This window comes from Agelaius phoeniceus, chromosome 9 (genome assembly GCF_051311805.1).
Source record: "Agelaius phoeniceus isolate bAgePho1 chromosome 9, bAgePho1.hap1, whole genome shotgun sequence".
NCBI classification, from domain to species: Eukaryota; Metazoa; Chordata; class Aves; order Passeriformes; family Icteridae; genus Agelaius; species Agelaius phoeniceus.
The window spans coordinates 19,807,312-19,826,927 of record NC_135273.1 but is presented as its reverse complement, the minus strand read 5'-3'; the positions used below and the strand labels follow the sequence as shown (position 1 = coordinate 19,826,927).

General features: G+C 44.1%; 1 protein-coding gene across 4 annotated transcripts in view; it reads right to left on the bottom strand.

Annotated features, from left to right (window-relative positions):
* Positions 1 to 11,407, bottom strand: part of HELLS (helicase, lymphoid specific) — a 30,436-nt gene extending 19,029 nt beyond the window's left edge. Inside the window, exons 1-2 of one of the 4 annotated variants that reach the window (XM_077183156.1) lie at positions 11,389 to 11,407; positions 2,413 to 2,534 (exon numbers count right to left, since the gene is read on the bottom strand). In XM_077183156.1, the coding sequence (XP_077039271.1) occupies positions 2,413 to 2,534; positions 11,389 to 11,404 (138 nt within the window). In that variant the 5' untranslated portion in view covers positions 11,405 to 11,407. Of the gene's footprint in view, positions 1 to 2,412; positions 2,659 to 11,388 lie in introns of those variants that run through there. The other 3 variants (XM_077183155.1, XR_013183469.1, XM_054637106.2) reach the window with 3 other exon arrangements.
* Positions 11,408 to 19,616: the final 8,209 nt, after the last annotated feature.

Below are 19,616 nucleotides of genomic sequence, written 5' to 3'. Positions count from 1 at the left end.
AGAAAAACAAGGGATTCTTCTGAATCGAAATACACTAATAGGCAAGGAAATGGGATATTTCCTGAACCATGGGACAAACTGGGAGACACTGAAAAGGTGGAGAATGTCTGTCCCCCCAGAAATCAAAACTTGATTTTCTCCAAGTAATTCCAACCAGGTAGCAATCACAATGTTCTTTTAAGAGAGGAAGATCTATTCCCACAATTTCTCTAGGGGAGGAGATTGCATTCTCATGATTTTCCTTGCTTCTGCTCTCCCAGCCCAGGTTTTTACCTTCAGATGACAGGTATCTGAGCTCAGAAAGATCAACTCTTAATGGCAATGCCAAGAGAGAATATAATTTAAACTAACCTACTTTTTCAGCAAACTGCTATTGCTCACTTTTTATTGGAGTGAACAAAGCATTCTTATTTGGTCAAACTGAAGGAGTGCTTCCTCGACCAACTTCAAAAATTTCAAGCAGAAAAAAGAAAACTCAAAGATGAACAGCACTTTAATGACATCTCACTGTGCCTTTTGACTCAAACCCTGAAGCCTTATGACAGTGGGTTTTCTTCCCCTTTCTGACTGAAAAGGTTAAAACCTTGCCACTCTTGGCACCACGCTACATTCACACATATTTGCACAGTGGTATTTCACCATTATCCCTCAAAAAGAACTGACAACTCCTTTGTTGAACTGCCTTACAGATCACCTGCCAGGGGGTTTGCCGAAGTAACAAGCATAGGAAACACAGAAGCTGCCCCCAGTAAGCCTGTGGTAACTGCAGGAGTAAATCCCTTGGTCTGATTGTCTTCTGACTGCACAGGGAAAACGTGATAAAGCATACAGGACAATGGAGGCATATTCTTGCTAGAGCTAAGTCCTGTGCATTCTCAAGAAATGGAGAATACAAAAACCCACATTACAGCATCGTTACAGAAGTGGTCCTTGTGAAAGAAATTAAAATTTTAAGTCATTTCTCAATAGTTCCTGTGCAATGAGAAAATCTGCTCTACAAGGGTTTCCTCTTTACCTTCAAGAAGTATTACCTTCAAATTTTTAGTTTCTAGTCTAAGCAAGGAATACCTGAAGTTCCAACATGCTACATCATCACTTACACTTTGCAACAAAGAATATTATGAGACTTCTGGGAGAATCGATACTCTTTTCTAACAACAGTATCACAAAATAATGCATCATCAAAACATACCTTTATAAAACTTAACCTATCTTAGAGTAAGGAAAAAAGAGTAATCGAAATTAGTTCTAGGCCTTAAAGACTGGCATTTTCAGGCCCTTAGAATAATGTGTCAATGTAAGATAGGGAAAAAACCCCATCACCTAATTTCTCTATTATATAGTTTCTTGAAAATCTCAAAATCTCTAAGGTTCCTTACAACCCAAACCATTCTGTGATTCCTTAGAATACAATTCCCCAAAAAGCATTCAAGAAAACAGTTCCTTCAAGCTTCTATCTCCTTACGTCTGAAACACAAAACAAATTATCATCAGAATAGCACATAAGGGATCAGCACAGGTGTAGAAGCACCATGCTCTCATGTTCTCACTCCAAAACAGACTGGTTAGTTTCAGCTAGTGCTTAACATCAACTCTTGAAAACATTCTCAGCAAGAGGGAAATGAAGCATAGTAATGATGACATAACTTGCGGTGGGAGGCACCATTTCCCCGAAGCAGTCTTTATTTCCTGTCACACAGGCAAACCAAGGTACACAAACCAAGCATGGCCTCCCGGTTTGCTCAGGCGTACGGTTCTGCTGGCAGCGATGCCAGGTCACAGGCAGCTCCCGCCCAGCTGTCTGCAGGGAAGAGCAGGAGCGCGGACCAAGCCAGGGACTGGCATAAACCTGGTCCTTGTTAGCTGGGCTTTCTTAGCCAGACTACTTCATCAGTTCTGCATAAACTATACCTGCTACTGAAAGAAACACATAACCAGGCTTATTCTGGAACTCAAGCCGTTTGGCTGGCGAGCTTGTATTAACCAAAGAGGGAAAGAAGTGTTATGTACACTTTGAGAAACAAAACCAGAAAAGTTTTGTCTTTAATGTTCCAGACAGAAATTCAAAAGAATGCGAACTTACTATCCTGTTTTAAAAATCAGCTCACTTTATAGGCATTATACCTCACACTTTTAGACTCAGAACGACAGAAGCAAAGACGTAATCTTCCCACCTCAAATTTCAATGCATATGAAATGCAGAAGGGTTCTCCCTAAGAGCAAGAGTTTCCCACTAGCCTTTAAAAACAAAAAGAAAAATAAAGGTCCCCGGTGGATGATCAAAAGGCGCTTTACACCACAGCAGGGCCTTTATTAGCCCCTCACGTTTGTTTGTTTTGAAACCGAAGGAGCTGCACGGCCCCGGCCTCCCGGCAAACCCCGCAGCCCGTGGGGACCCCTGACGCCCCTCACCTTCTCCAGCATCTGCCGCTCCTGCTCCAGCCCCGCCGCCTCCAGCTGCTCCTCTTCCTTCAGCATGGCCGGCGTGATCACCACCGCCTCTGCCTGCTCCCCCATCTCGGCTCCCAGCGGTTCTGCAACGAGCGCACGGTCACTCACGGTCACCCCCGGCCGTGCCCCCGGCCGCCCCTCACCGCTGCCGCTGCCCGAGTTGCGGGCGGGCATTGCCCCGCCGCGGCCCCGCTCCCGCGCGCGCCGCCTCACCGCCCGCCTCGCGAGAACAAAAACCGCGCGCTGCCCGAACCGCGCGAGAGGCGGCGCCGTTCTCGCGAGGCCGCCCGCTCCGCCCGCAAGGGCCGCGTGAGGCCGTCTCGACCCTTGGCAGGCTCCGGGGGCGGGCATGGAGATGCCCGGGCGGGCCGTTCCCCTTGGAGTGGGCTGCCAAGGGAGCCGGGGGAGTAACCCTGCCTGCAGGTGTTTGTGGGAAGACTGGATGTGGCACTTGGTGCCGTGGTCTAGCTGCCGGGGCGGACCCGATGATCCCAGGGTACTTCCCCAGCCGGAGGGATTCTGTGGTTCTGTCCCGCTCCCCTCCGCCGGTGCCCGTGGCTGCAGCGGCAGCTGGACAGCGGGACATGGCGCGGGCTGCCCGGCCCGGCCCGGCCCGCGGGCTCCCCTGGACGCTGCTGGCTGTGCCACGAGAGGGCGGCGGAGCGCCGGGATCCCGGGCGGGAGCGCACGTACCCCAGCCGGCGGGAAACCCAAGCCAGACTCTGTGTTACAATAAATATTTCCAGTGTTCGGAGCACAGACGTTTTCGCTCCACGTAAATAACACACAAGCTGTCAAAATAACAGGGCTTATCGCTTCAGATGCTGTGCTGGTAATTGTCTACGCCTATTTGTCAAACTAATCGCTATTTTAAACTTGCTGCGCGCACACGGCGACCTGCGCCGGGAGACCTGGAAAGGGGGAGGAAAAAAGAAGCAAAGAAAGGCAAACAAGTCCAGGAATAACTGAGGTGGATGACATTCTTCTCATTCCCAAAGCCTGACAGGCTGATTCTGGATAATGTGGTTTATGGAAAAGTGATTCTGTTCTCCAAGCCATAGTTCAGAGGTTAACTGGAGATGGTTCTGCATCCATTTTAGGGAATGTTAGCAGGGAGTAATGTTATTAATCCCAAATAAAGTTATTTTATAGGCATGGTGGCAATCAAATGCACCTTTTTCAAGCCTCTGTTTCACTTGCAAATATTCTATAGTGAATAAACAAAAAAAACCCTTATTGTCATGGCACCTGTCATTCTGTAAAACCTAAAGTGCTTTCAAAACTATAACATTAAAGTAGAAAAATCAACTAAATGACCACTGAAAGGCATCCAAGCTGGAATATGATGGTGGATGCCGTGGTTCTCAACACTTCTGTTGCAGGCAGGAAGCAGGGATGAAGATGCCACTAGAACTTAAGGAGCACTTTGGAAAATTGCAAAGATTTTATCTGAGAAATGAATGACAACACCTTTACTACTTAAACAAAAAAACCCACCATTAAATCTTTCCTTCCCAGAAATTGTTCTTATCCAAAGAGAATAAACCTCTCAGTAAAATACTTAATAGAATACAAATGTTCCAACTCACTCCTGTGTTATGGAGTAACACGTTATTTTGTAACATCATTCAAACCATTTTTAGAATTGTGAGACACACGTACTGCACCTTACCTCAGATTATCACTTAAAGGAGATAGCTTTGTTTCAGCCATTTCCTGCTCTGCCCAACACCTTGTCTGCAAGCAATTTGCGATGGGAAGGGATTTGCCTGTGGCTAGTGGTATTGTGGCTCCCTGTGGGTGGCTCAGCATGATTGCCATTCAGTTTTTCAGGGGGAGGCTGTGCTGCTGTGCAGGGACTCTCATCCCCCCTCCCATCACAGCTTCCGTGGATGCATCCACATCCATGTCCCATGGACCCCCCACTATGCCCTGCAGCAGGAGAGAGGCTCTGTGAGCTCTTATTTGCCTCTGTGTGCAGTGTGTTTCCGTGTTCAACTAATTGTAATTTGGCTCTAGAATATGATTTTCCCTGTCTATTCTTAAAAGTCATCAGGAAAAAATTGATTGAAAGATAAATAACCAGCTCTCTGGTGACATTCTTATATCCAACACCCACAAAATATGATGGAGTGAAAGCTTTGTAAAACATGCCTTTTAAAAAAACCCTTCAGATAAATGCTACCACATCAATCAGTTGTGGTTGAAACCTGTTGGACACATACCATTGTCTTTTTTTTACATCCCACAGATAGACAGACACGTAGAAGGGGAGTGTGCAAGAGATTCTTGTCCAGTCTTGCAGACAAGGGCAATTAGCCTGGCTTAGCACACGTGAGTGAGGTGATGTCAACAAACATCCTCCTCCAGATCCACCAGATTCCACTACTGTGGAATGAGTATGTGCTGCTTGTCACTGCTCTGCTCGAGCTGCTCTCAAGACTGAAATATTAGTATTTGATATTAAAAGCCTGAGATAACAAGAGGAATAAGGCAGTCCTTAAGTAAATTGTTCATGGGGTAGATTGTTAGGAATTTGGAATAGGGGTATTTCTCCAGCAAAATATATTAAATAGGCAGAGCTGAGAGCACCTTCCACAAGTGTAGCAGGATCCAAAAATTTATATGTGTCTATGGCATAATATCTTCATTCACTGCTTTGCCCAAGCAAAGAAGTTGCAACATGTAGCTTCTATCTAGAAGCCATTTATTTACCTCATTAATCAGTGCCTATTATTGCAGTGCAGAAAGTCACTGGTCCATCAGCTTTTCTTTCAGAAAATGGAAGTCCCTCATAAACACACCTGGACACTTCTATAGTCTAATGCAAGGTGCAGAAAAAGATGAACCTAGCGGCACAGAGGGAGCTGGGGGAAAATTACAATGTGAGAGAGCAGATAAGAGTTAGAAAAATGCAGATTGTAAACAAAGACGTTTCTGTTCTCAGGTTGGCCGAGTGGCTGCTGCTAAGTCACAGTAACCCTGGGTTGTCACCTTTGAATTTTACTTGTCACTCTGGTATGCAGTACAAGAATGTGTGTCATTTCATCATGCTCCTTGCCTGCACAGATTACCTAATTAATTTACTACAAACTATAAAAGTAGTTCCTTGTACTAATTGCCTTGTCTGCTGGATGCCCAAAGAGGAAGCTGGGACTTTGAAACAAGATGGTTTTCTTTAGATGAGAAAAGTGAGACATACAAATTCAGGCTATTTTGTCTTTGTCTTATTCCCTCACGATACATGTACAAAGCTTTCCTACTCCAGATAAAATGAGAAAGTCTCAAAAACACTCCAGCAGATAGCAGTAGATCCCTGGCATTTGCTCACTGATGTTCAATTTTAATTTTTTTTTCTTTTTTCCATTGTTATTTTTTGTTTCCTTAAGAATTAAAGATTGCTAAAACACAGTAGTAGAAGCCAAGGAGACTGATTACTCTTCTTCATAGTAACAAACGTTATTATGAGTAAAAGAAATACTATAGCAGGATTCCATTCTCCATCCACAAGCACAATCTTCAGGTGGTCAGAAATTTCAGGGATCAAGTCCAGTGGATTGGCAAGTTTAACTAAAACTCCTGTAACTAAAAGTTATGCCTCAAGCTGGGAGATGTGTAGGAAAAAAGTAGGGAAGTGTCTGGGGTATCGGCAGGTAACCAGCCTGCTGTATATGCAATAACACTAGATGGCTGCACAGTCTCCAAGAAACTGATGCTGTCTGCAAGTTTGATTTTGCAGCTTGTGCACCTGAAATACTCACGGTGAGATGTGCTGATCAGTGGAGTGTGTTTGTGTGCCAGCACCTGTGTGTTAGTAGGCAATCCAGTTCTCTGAGCTGGCAGGCAGAGCTGCAGGATGGGCATTTGCTGACAGCTGGACTTAAGCATCCCACCAAATGACATGAATATCACACCATGGTGGGGCAGCCTTCCTCCAGATTTGCTATGTCCCTGTCAGCAGGAGCTGAATCACATGTGAAGCAACTCCTGAGACACTCATTTCCAACCTGGCCTTTTGAGAAACCTGATATCCCCACAACTGCCAGGCAAAGGGTGGAGTCTGCAGAGGGAGGCAGAAACCTCTGCGGCCGTCCAGCTTTGATCAGCCATATTTGTTTGTTTACAAGGACATCTAAATAATACCACCCACTGTTCAGTTCATCAACATCCCAAAGATTTCCAGGATACAGCTCTCAGGTTTCTAGCTCCTGCTGCAGCATGCAGCCCAGACCAGAGGAGCAGGATTAGGGTTGTCAGGGAAAAGGATTGATAGTGGGATGTTACGCTTCAGCAGGTGATCAGTTCTCTTTAGGGGCAGGATCCTTCCTTAAAAGATCCTCCAAAAGTGACAAAATTATTACCATATAAGTCTAACAGTTTCAGCGAGCTCTTAAACTGGTGTTTGAAATCACAACTTTTATTCATATATTACGTGAAAGATTGCTTGTGTTTTCTCACCATGACCAGGTCTGCATGTTTCAGCATTTCTGCTTGTAACTGACAATACAACATTGCTGAGAAATGACAGTTTTATCCAGCTCATCACCTAGTCCAAATCTTTCAAGCATAATTTCTGTCAGCAATGTGTTCCCTGGCTTACATTTGGGTAACAAAATCCCCTTCTAGCGTCTCTTCCCATAATTGTTTGACTCTTTGCAATGGTTTGTGGCTGTGCATCCACGCAGGTACCAAACTCATGCACAATGAGCCCTAATACCTTCTGCTTCAAAATTTCATTCTCCTCTCCCTTGAATACTAGAATCAGAGCTTACAACTTCATTTAAAGGCATTCCAGGAAGGTAAGGTAGAACCAAGCCCTAACTATGTTGCACAAAGCTTCTGCCTGGTACATAAACCACCTCTTTGCTTGTGGCTGCAAGAAATTAAAATGTTACAGCTCAGGCAGAGAGGAAGAGGCCAGAAATTCTTCTGTGCTTTAGTTTGCTACTTGCCCATCACTGTTGCCAATTTGCCAGTGAAGCCTGGAGATCCTAACATCCCACCAACTGCAGCGTGTTGCAGTTGGTGGGATGTTAGGATCCCCACTGGATGTTGGGAATTCACCAATTGAGGGATCTGGAAAAGCTGCTCACAGGATGCAGCCTTGCATGTGCTGCACAGTAACCCACAGAGGTGTGAGCTCAGGGAGTCCTCACCTCGGTTTGAACATGCCAACTCCCTGCTTCTCCCCACAGAGTCAGCTCTAACCAGGAATGATTACATTTTTGAGTGTCACATGAGACAAGGACCTCTAAGTCACACTAAAAAAAAAAAACTACCTCTTGCGAAATTTTTGCTGGCAGGCAAAGGAAGAGCACAAACATCTGTGAGCTCAATGTATACCAAACATGCATGTTGAAATCTTAGTACAGGTTGAGAGCACAGAGTGGGGAGATATAATATATGCACAGGCAAACACAGTGCTGATGACATGAGAGCGATCAGAGCACCACAATGTTCACAAAACTGTCCGTGGATAATAAATCAGCTCCTTTTGTGGGTTTTGATGGCAGGGATACAGCTGGATCCGATGACAGCTGGTTTGCATGAGACAATCAGTCTTGCCTTTGGTAACTCCTTCAGAACTGGGCTAGCTACAGTATTTATCACCAGCTAATGTTTTTTAATTTTCATCATAGTAACAAATATCAGCAAATGCTGCACAATTAGCAAACCCATGGTTTAACCCTAGCAAACAGGAGGTCCAGATTCACATTCACATTACCTTCTCAAAGCTTTCTAGAACCACAGCCATGGTGGTGAAGGGTCTGTCAGTGCCATTAAGAATTTTTCTTTCCCAAGGACTGTCTCCAGGGGAGTCTACTTGGTACAAGGTTGGCTGCAACTGTACTAACAAATGTGATTTAGTTAGTACAACTAGGTTGAATTCAATTTAGCCTGCAATTGTACTAACTAATGTGATTTATTTGTGTTTTGAAATATAGGACCTAAAATTCACTTAGTTCACAGCACACAGACAGTAAAGTAACTATCTCACTTAAAATACCTTCTGATTCCTCCATGCTTAGTTTTTGTTGACTCATAAGCAACTTCCACTATGCAAGAGTATGTTGATCTTCAGCAACAGGCAACAGCATACACAAACACAGAGTCTCCAGCCTGGTAAGTCTAGCATGTGTCAGAGATGTGGGATCAGGCAGCCACAAATGGCTCCCTGCGACCTTGGTGGGGTGGAGAGCCCTGCCCTTAATACATGCTTTTAGCATATCTGCTGAGAAGTGAAACTCCCTTCCCTCACACTCACCACAGCACAAAGGTATTTTGGATCCTACAAAAGGCATGCCAAAAATCAAATTTTTCCATCAACAGAGCAAATGAGGAATGTGTGTATCTGGTCCATTGGGCTCAAAGGAGGAGATGATTAATCACCAGCAAGGGAGGATACTGTAGATAGCAAGTCAGCATCTTTAAGTATTTTGTTTTTCCTCCTCATATCCCTTTTTCCTTTTAAAATGAATTCTAAGAGATTGCTTACAGTGGAGTCTCCTCTGCATGCTTTGGCATCTTGTCTGAAGTCAGCAAGTCACATCCTTTCTGCCAGCATTCAGAAAACACTGGTCTAGAAAACAGAACCTACCTTAAAGGAAAACCAAGAAATTCAGTGTTTCAGGAGTAGCTGTAGGTGAAGCCTTGGAGAGGGACTGAGATAGCCTGTTAAGGGTAAGTGAATGGAATCCCAGCCTCAGTGAACCCGCTGCTGATTTTGCCCCATCAGAGTATATTCTTTCCTCGCCAAATTTCTGTCAAATTTTCAGGATTTCACCAGAAATTTTTTGCACCTCTAGAGTCTGCTGTTGATGAGAGCTTCTGCTGTGATCCACTCAGGATGTACAGTCCAAGAATGAATGACTCAACATAAGGGATGAGCAGAAGACAAACCTTTGAAAGTGGTGACCTAGTGATGCTGTGCTTTTTTAACCCCCAAGTCACAGAAATTATTACAGTACAAACCAGATATGGAAACAACACAGGATAAACTACAAGACCTATGCTGGTGGGATACTGCACTTGGATTTAAATGTAAAACTGAAGTTTTTATGCAACTACAGTCATTAAGAGTCACGTAGTATTCACTGAATAATAGAGTCGTTAATGTTTGTACCCAGACAAAATTCTTGCTCAGATCAGTTCCTGCCCTATGGTCTCAGTTAAACACACTGTTTTCCATTTTAAACTTAAACTCTTGACTGGAAGTGAGGTATTTCCTTTAATACTGTTATATTGAGACCAAGATCTACGTCATTTATAAAGAATTCCAGATTCACAGGGAATGGGAAACACTATTAAAGTGTGAAAGAGCAGCCTTTTCCTCTTTCTTTTAGGTAAGAGAAGAGGCAAAACCCATTAAGCTTCTTTCAGAAGATTTTATGCTGTAGTTTTGACCCTGAATGGGCAGAAATACTAACAAAGCCAGTGATTTTCCTCCAAAGGAAAGGTTTTAAGTGGTTTTGATGAAAAGTGTACATACAGCTGGTTCTCTGGGTCAGACCTGTTCTTTAACCTTAATGCTGGGTACATGGGGAGAACACCCACATACATCTAAATAATACAGACATCACTGGTGCTGGGTAAGAGGAGTGCACTGTAGATCAAGGGAGCTCACCCTCTGTGGTGCATCCTAGGGTGCTGTGCAATGTAACACAGGCATGCAGAGCTAGCACCTGACCTCTATTTCTTCCAGAAACACTAAACATTCACCCTAGGACCTAAGCAGGAATAACCTTGAATAACTGGGACACTGCTGGGCAAGTTGTATGAGTGCAGCTTATCATCACTATAGTAGTGCTCATGTGGAAACAACCCCACATCAGTAAATCTGGCTTACAGCAAAAAGACAAAGAAATATCAGCATTGGGGACTGACATAAGTAGGTGCCAGTAGGAGGGTTCAGGACATGTTGTGCAGACTATTTGTAGAGACATGTTTCTGGCATTCTGAGTCCATAAATAATGTTTATGAAAAGGTATTAGGTACCTTCCCCAAGGGCTGCTAGAAAAAAGGAATAAACAGACCAGAAGGAGCTTAGGCACATTCCAGTATGGGGAGGAGAAAGAGGCTGTGAAGACAACTCTAGCAGACTTATTGTGGTACCTTCATGAAACATTTGCCTTTTTTACCCAGCGGGCAGGGGTGAGGGAAATATGATTCCCTGCTCTGACAATAGTAGAGATCGAATGCTGTATGTGGATGGACTGCACTCTCTTATCTTGGAGCCACTCCTGCAAAGATGTCCTAAGCCAGACTGGCAGCAGCCAGAGGGGTTTCTGGCAGCTGCTCATATCCCAGGGAAATGGCAGGTATATGAAACGATCTCATCAAACTTCAGGAAAAGTGACAAATGAGGAAAATACTTGGATTTGCTCTAACAAATCTTGCCTTGCTCCACTCTTATTTACAAGGTTGATCCAGGACAAAACATCACCTCTTTAAACCAAACAACACAGCACCATGCAGAGAGCACTGCAAGTCTGCTGATGTCCTTCCTGTGATCTCACTGGGGCTTCGAAGCGCACTCACAGTTTAAAGAAATGGATCACAATGATAAAAGAGAATTATCTTTGCTTTACCCTCATATGCTTAGTAAACTCCCATGAAAACTTAGCGAATTCCCCCTGCTGCTTCTCCAAATGTCTGTGCCTCAGGCCCAAACTCAGTTATTCCTTTAATCCTGTGCAGGAGATCCAAGATCAAAGTTGGTGGAACTTTGTTTCATCGCAGCTATTCCCAGCACCATCCCTGGAATTCAGACAGCTGCTGGTTTTCATTCCTCTGCCATGGGCTAGCCAGATCTGACATTTCAGTGTTAACCCTTGGTTTTGGCACAAATGATGAACTGGAGTCTTGTCTCCTGAAAACTCCCCTGCTCTGCAGCAGATAACTCACCTTCACTGTACCCCATGGGAATAAATTACTTACTGGTGGTTTGCTTCATGGGTACCAAAATTCCAGTGGCAAAGGAAGGGATCCCTGTGGAATCTAGGATCTCTGAGATGGAAGGTGATCTCTAACTATCCATTATATTATCCCTGGGAGAGGGGAAAAAGAATTGAAAGCATGAAACATTTACTGGAAAAAACAAGACCAGCCCTGTATTTAATCAAAACATTTTGTTTTGTTCCACTTGTAATTATTTCCATCCAATGAAAAAATACTTTAAAAAAGAAAAGGACAGTTCCCTTCCATGAGCAAACAAAATAAGAAGTCATGTCAAGATCCTGTACAATGCTGCAGTGAAGGTGACATTTTTAATGCTGTGTTGAAATTGTCTTTACTTGTATTGCAGTAATATTGAACACATCAATTTAGGTTTAATGATCTAATTTCAGTGTTTGTTAGGGTAGTGGTGAGAAAACCAAAGATTTGTGGGGAAAAAAGCTGAAGTGACACTCAATTCCCCTGAAACTCATGAGAATGTGAATATGAACACTGATGACACCCATATGATTGACTGGGGTAAAGGTTCCAAAAAGATGAAGACTAACCTGAGAGCCCAGGGAATTATTGCCATTGCCAGCTATACTGGTACCTTGGGTTGTTTTTGGTTTTTTGTATTTGTGGGGGTTTTTTTGTTTGGTTTTTTTTTTTTTTTTTTTTGTTTGGGTTTTTTTTTTTTTTAATTGGAAACCCCAGTTTTCACATGGTAGAAAGAGGTAAACAGGAAAAAAAAATACCCATTCTTGTACAAGACTCACTCTTACACTCAAAGGAGTGTCTCATAATCAAGGCAATAAATTGCAGGTACTTTGGTTGTAGTTTATTGAGATCTCATGCCAGGCATAGGCTCTCTCTATGTTTGCTTTAATTATCCTGTTCCTAAAGAAGGCAACAGTTTATGCAGGTTTACTACAATGCCTGACTACCCTCCCTTCCCTTTGCCCCAAGTACTTGAACTTTGTATTCCCCACAGAAAAGTGGAAATAACCTTGGAGACTTCTTCAAAATTGCTTCAAAACACATTGAGATCTACTGATGAAACAGCAGTAGAAAAATATTGTCACTTCCATATGCTGGGATATTTTTTCCCCAGAGCTCTCAGACACTGAGCATCACAGTTGCATTTTCCTGCCTAGAACAGGCCAATCATTTTCTCTTCAATACCAGCTGACTTCAGTGCCCAGGTGAAAAGGGCCCTGTAAGTCATGGACATTACTACTTGCTTTTAAATGATTTTTCACCCAAGAACTGATGATGCTGGTTTCTGCACTGTCTTGGCGTAGCTCCTGCCTCTTGGCACTATCTCTGCACCTTACCCATCCAAATCAACAGGTATATTTTCATATCCTCTAGCAACAGATACTTTGTGGAGGAGTTAGTGTCTGCCAAGTGTGGTATAATACTAATTTATTCAGGCTCCTTGCCATTTTCTCCTCCACCTCAAAACTGACAGCACACCAATCACATATATTTTTCAGCAGCACATTGTCTGACTGAATCAAAATGTGTCACTGAGATCCATCTCTGTGGCCCTTTGCTGCAGCACAAACAGAATTCAGCTGCCTGCTTCTCAGACAGGTGAGACATTTCAGGACCCACCTGACATTGACTTAAACCCCTGTTAGTGTGGTTTTGTGGCTAGTTTGTAAGTGGTGGGAATCAGCATCTGTTCTGAGGAAAAGGGTAGTTTTGAAAAGGTAGATGTTGCCCAAAATGTGCCTACTCAACACAGGAAGAGATGTCTGGGAAGCACCACTGCAAGAATCAGGAGGCTGGTCTGCTGGCTGGCTTGTGGGATGCACAGAGAACAGGGAGGTAAAGCTCTCCCTTGCAGGAGGCCAGCATCTTGGTACAGAGGAAGGAAGAGTATTCTTTTCTTTTCGTGAGAAAAAAGCAGAGTGCCCAGGTCTTCACCAAAATACCAGGATGAAATCACAAATTTTATCAGAGATACTTAAACCTGCTGGTACCAAACCTCATATTACTCATGGAGAGCTCCACCTCCTCCTCCCTCTGGGTACTACTGACATTGCCAAATCTTTTGCTAACCACAATTCTTTCCACACAATATTTTCTGTGCCAGCAGAGAAGTCTGATCTACTCTAGGGAGGTCAGCACCATCCTTCTAGAGTTTTCAGCTACAAATATAATGGCTTGCAACAAATCAGCAGTTAACACTGATCAATTAACCATAAAAGTTTATATCTCTGAGAAAGAATATCCTAAAAAAACACAGTCAGCTACTAACTAGAACTGTCTACCTTGTCTGATTTTGTCTGTCTCTTTCTCCACCCATGGCTTTAAAGATTACCTCTCTTTCTCCTAGAGCTTTCTCAACTATTAATGAGCTACACAATCCAAATATGTATTAAATCTCTGAAAATGTTCAGTTGTTCAGGTATAGGGCTTGGGTTAAGTTCATATATCAAAATTTCCAGGTCATTAGCTCTCATGTGTTAGGATAGCAAGTGAGTTACAAACTCATGTGCATATGTGCCATGATGGATTTTCTCTAACTGCCTTTTTCTGAATTCTGATGGTTGTGAGTCATTGCAGGCAGGAATTTATATAGCCAGAAAGGTTAAATATAAATATATCAATCTATTGTCCACTCACTGAGACTAGTATAGGAAGAGAAAGGCCAGGGATGTTCAGAGTTAAGGAATATTTCTGTTCCAAGTGGAAAAACATGTAATGCTACCTGCAAGTCTTGTTGATAAGAATGTGCAGACACTTGGGTTAGTGCTGGAGCCAGGAACGTTACACCAAATCTGATGTGGAGTGAGGGTGCACTGCTGTGGCTGCTCTGCCCTCAGCACTCAGGAACACCCTGGCCACCCAGCACAGCTCAGCAGCTTCCCAGCATAACCACTTGTGATCCTCTGAGCTTCTTTCTGTGCTGTGGAATTACACTGTTCCATCTTTTCAAAAACCAAGAAGTCTCCATTAAAAAAACCCTCTGCAGTATGATCCTGCAGATCTGTTCTGTCTTCACAGGAATATCCACAGCAGCTTAGGGATTTCCACTGTCTTTTCTCTTTGCTTGGGACAAGTCACCTACAAATACAAGGATAATGACAACAAAGTCTTGCTATTTCTGAGGTTCCTGGTGGCCAGGATGAGTGACTGCTGGCAGCACACTGTCCCCCATTCCTGCCATCTGGGATGGGTGAAAGGACACTAGTCAGGGTATCTGCTTCATCCATAAGAGTAACAGGGACATCCCTCAGTACAGCAGCTCCCTGTTGTGTCAGCTGAAGATCTCAAACCTGCCTTCAGCATGGGGAAACAGCAAGACACTGGAAAGGGGCACTCCTGGCTTCCCACACCCCCTCCTTTTCCCTGCTCATTCCCTTACTGAATCCTCCCCCAGCCTTATCACATTCCCTCCATTCCTCTCACCGCCCTCTGAGCTTGCCTGTGAAACGCTGAGCCTGTGCTGCTGCCATCCACTGGCTTCCAGATCCCCTTGCTCAGACCTGTGCCATGGGGTTCCTGGCCACTGCGGTGAGAGGGGTGGGGGAACCCTCACCTCCCACTCATTGTCTTCTGCCACAGCTCTAAAAAATATGTATTCACTCCCTATCCACCTCTGCTCTCGACAGCACCACACATACCCCCTTTCTTCTTGATGCTATCTATTTACAATAATTCAGTTTCCATAAAATCTCCTCCATTTTTCCCTCACTGAGCACTCTTATCTTATCTTGCAAACCTGACTGGACTTCAGGCAGTTTGGTGTTTATATGAAAAAAGGGTTTGGCTTTTAAAACAGTTCAGCAGCAACAAACAGAACTAGGTCTTCAGAATAGCTTAGCCTGCATTTTTGGGCAGTAAAATGAGAAGCCAGCTCTTCCACGAGGGCTCTTTGTCATGGTGTGCTTTGAAAATATTACTTTAAATATCCCTGAAACAGTTAGATGTGGAGCCTTTGCTGAAAAGTCAGACTCTAGCTTGGTGTCTCCCTGGCAGCCAAGCTTACCTGAAATCTGCTCTGCAGCCTTTTGCAGCTCTTAGGAACCCTTCCCTGGTTTCCTGATGCCCCCTCAGCCTGCACAATGCAGGTTATCAGAGCAAGGGTAAAGCTGGTCCCTGCTGATTTTGATCGACTGTAACTTGACTGATTCAGTTTGCAAACTTGGGACAATACTTTGTTGTGTCTTTGCCTGTTGCTTTACATTGAAATTATCTTGGGAGCAAGCAAATTGTGCTACCAGACTTTAATTCCCCAAGTATCAAACTTGGGTCATCTGGAGGTCAGGGCTTTTTGGTGGCTTTTTGGTGGGGTTGTGTTTTGTTTGGTTTTGTTTATTTTTGTTTTTTTTTTTAAGAGCACTACCAAGAACTCTGGGGAAGGTACCAGAAAAGCTCTCTTTATACAAAACCACAAAAAATACATATGTCCATTATTTTTACTTGGCATGGAAACTTGCGTGTCAGTTCAATTGTATTGACTTTCAAAAAGATTAGTTGTGCAGTGGCTGTTCTGCTGTACAACAGTTTGGTGACATCTGTCCTCCATCCCCCGAGTCGTGGAACACCGCAAAGTCATGAAAAGATCTGTCACAAACCTCCTGTTATTTCAGGATACGGAAATATCTCCCAAGTGCTGTATATAGACTGTGGATTCATCATGAGCCAACCTGGAAATTTCAGTCTGAGCAGCAGTCCTAAATTAGTAAGTGCAGGGAAGTCTGCAGTAAAACAGCAGACTGTCTCCAGTCATCCCACACTAAACAAGCATACAAACAGAAGTAGAATTTTATAGATAAGAGCACAAATAGCACTGCTAAGATAAAAATCACAAAGGTTCCAACCCCTGAAAGTTCTTGGTAGTATTTAATTTTTTACAGTGGCCTTAGATGAGATCTGCACAGAGGGAATATGAATATATCAGTGGCATTTCCCATCTAGACATAGAACAGCCCTGCTGTGGGGTTGGTTTGGAAGGGAAGAAAGAGCTCTTCATGCCAAACTTGCTGGGAAGCCATGGTCACTTACTGCTCATAAGAACAGTTTAATACAGACTCGCATCTTTACTGTTCAGGCAGCTTTGCAAAAGGGAAAAAGGGTTTTTTTTCCCCTTTTCTCAGCTAGGGAGATGAAAAGCAAAGACAACTGAATCAATGTGCTGAGGAGGGAGAACACCTCAGTGCTGGTGCCATATCTGAGCTCCTGTGCCCATCCTGTCACATGAAGAGGTGCCAAATGTGGGGGGATACAGCAGCAGTCACCTGGTGCTGCACACAGTCGTACACAGACTGTGATGTAAGATCCACAGTCACATTAGCAACCTCAGTTCACAAACAGCAGAGACACAGATATCCTCTGGGATGTCCACAGGAAATACACACCCCAGAACTGGATATCAGAGTTGTACACAAATGAAAGAGCATTGATTTGGCTTCAGCAAGAGATTTTTTAAATAACAGGTTTTCAGAAACACATGCTATTTGTAAAGTATGTCCTGAGGTCATCCAGACAGGTCCTTGACTACTGAACCTATCTGCTCATCAAGGACAGTTGTTTTCAACATTTTTCAGCCTGGGAGGCCCCTGTATATCTTACCAGTGGAGGTCAGGTCTCCTAGTGTATTAAAATTTGCTAACATCAGCCTGCTTTTCTCAGTTACTCCTCCCCAGTACTGGAACAGCCAGATCCACAGGAACTGACAACCCCTGCTCAAGGCCAAGCTTACAGTTATCCTTTTTTCAGTATTATCCCATGTGGCAACTCTTAGTGCTTCTGTTGAATCCTGGAACATGTGAACTCCATCATTTCACTGAATGGGGGAAATCCAGGCTCACATACTGCATGTCAACAATCCTCTGTTCCCATTTCTTTTTGAAGGTGTACAACAATGTATACCCCCTCCAAGCAAGAAACAGTAAACTTTGTAATCAAACTGTGAACGTGCAATTATGGTTGCAATTAAGGTGAAATATAGCTCTATTGAAATTTGTGGGGGTTTTATTATTAACTAAAGTTTCCCCCCTGTGTGTCAGGTGGATAGTTATCCTGTTCAAGCAAAGAAGTCATTATTTAATCAAAATTACATTTATAATGCAGTATTACTATCATATTCAAGCATTCAGGACATGTTTACTTTAATCAGTTATAATTAAATTGTTATACAGGAAAAATATTTAGTTCTACTGGTGAGTGCCCATATATTCAGGAGAAAAGCAATGCAAATTGTCCAGGATCTCATTAAGGGCTATTTGTACTTCTTAAACTCTGGTGATGTGTTAGCAAGTCACATCTAACTCTTCTGTTCTACTCCACTCAAACAGATTGTCCTAAAATGAGAGTGAGCATTTCCAAACTAAAGCAACTGCAACATTTACAGGGATGCAGCGTTTGCAACAAGGTAAATGAAGCAGCAATTGCCAAACCCTCAGCCCTGTTAATTGGAAGGTTTAAGCAGCACTTTCACAGCCACTGGGATTCTCCAGGCATTAAAAGCAAAGAAGCAAAGAGGCTGAGGGATTCTCTGGATACTCTCACACCCCATCTCTGGTTCAGGATGCAGTGTTGGCACATGCCTGGCAGACCCTGCCCAGCCTGGCTTCTTCCCAGCAACAGATCAAGCGAGGGTGGAGGGTACCCATTTTTCTGCATTGGGCAGATTCATAATGGGGATAGAAAAGCAGGTCAAGCCAGGCCTGGCTGGTGCTTTGCAGGCCTGCTAACACCTCAGAGAGTGAAAAGGGAGGCCCAGGTCAACAGCAGCACTCTTTTGAGTTCCTCCTCATCACCTTTTCACAAAATTTAATTATGGAAATCTCCTCAATCCCTCCCTCATATCTTCTATCTTTTTTGTCATGGTTCCTTGGATTACCATCTACTTTTACAAGTCTCCTCATGACAAAGCAGAACATGAAAGTATCCTGCCCTTCCAGAGTGACCCTGATCATGACTTATCCTTTGTCAGGACCACAGAAGCAACCCCTTGGCACCCCCAGGACACCAAGGTCCCAGCAGAAGAGTAAGGCACCTCTGCCTCATACCCAGCTCAGCTTGCTTGCTTTGTTCCTTCCTTCCTTGTTGCCACCAGTCCTCAAGCACCTCTACTACTTTTCGTGCTACTTACCAGCTCTCCAGCATCACTCCTCTGTCTTTCTCCACTCACACTTGACTGCCTCACCAGTGCATGGCCCCAAGAGCTCACCACGGCTCTGCTGCCCATCCCATCCCAAACCAGGCACTGTCCTCTCTTGGCTGAGACCTGGTGCATACAGTCTTAGACACCTGACCTAAAACCACGGGTGGAGAGACCCCCTCTGTGCCTGCATTGCCACCATCCAGCCTGAAGCATCACAGAAGGAAAACAGAGGGTTTGGGTTGTGCCATAACCCAGAAAGCAGCCAGCACAGCCCAGTACAATGCCAGCTCAGCCTACCTTCAGGAGGTGTTGATGAGGTATGCCAGCTTGTCCCTTGGCTGAGAAAAGTGTGGACCATGAGGGCAGGTAGTGACAGGAAAGTGAGGGGAACTGTCCTGGCTCAGGAGGCCTAGAAAGCAGTGATTGAGTTTAAGCACTTGTTTTAACATCCTTTAAGTCAGCCCTTCAGCCCAACTCAGTGAGCACAAAGGTGCTTCCACTGTGCACCAGAGGAAGTAATGTGCCTGGCAAGCCACTGACCCTGACTTCCCAGGGCAGAGTTCAGAGCAGCTGCTTCCCATGTGGCTCACCAGGATCCTTTTACAGCAGGGTGGAGTGGGGACCACATACCTACTCCAGGATCCAAACACACCAGGCATTTGAACTTTCTCTGCTCTTAAAGGCTTTCTCTGCTGGTCACACCAACAAGCAGAACTGGTGCTGAGCTAGGTGGCAATTTTTCTCCTGCTCATGTGTTTGGGGAATTGCCTGGGGCAGCAGCATCCTTAAGAAAGGCAGAGAAGATGCAGAGGGTTTTTTCTTGTATAGGCAGGGTTTGCACATTTTGAGTATTAAGTGTTAATAAATGTTAATTAAGTGAAGAAAGAGCAAAAACTGAAATATATTTAGACTAGGCCAAATGTCTGGAGCAAGACACGATTTGCAAGAGTTAACACATTACCTCTAACAGAGTCAAGAGCTGCTCACTACCCCAAGAAGCTATTTTTTGCGCCATAAGTGCATTGCAGTGAAACAGCTTCCTCTTATGTGACCCCAAATGTTCACCTGGACAAGCTGTACACATGCAGACCACTGCCAAGTTAGC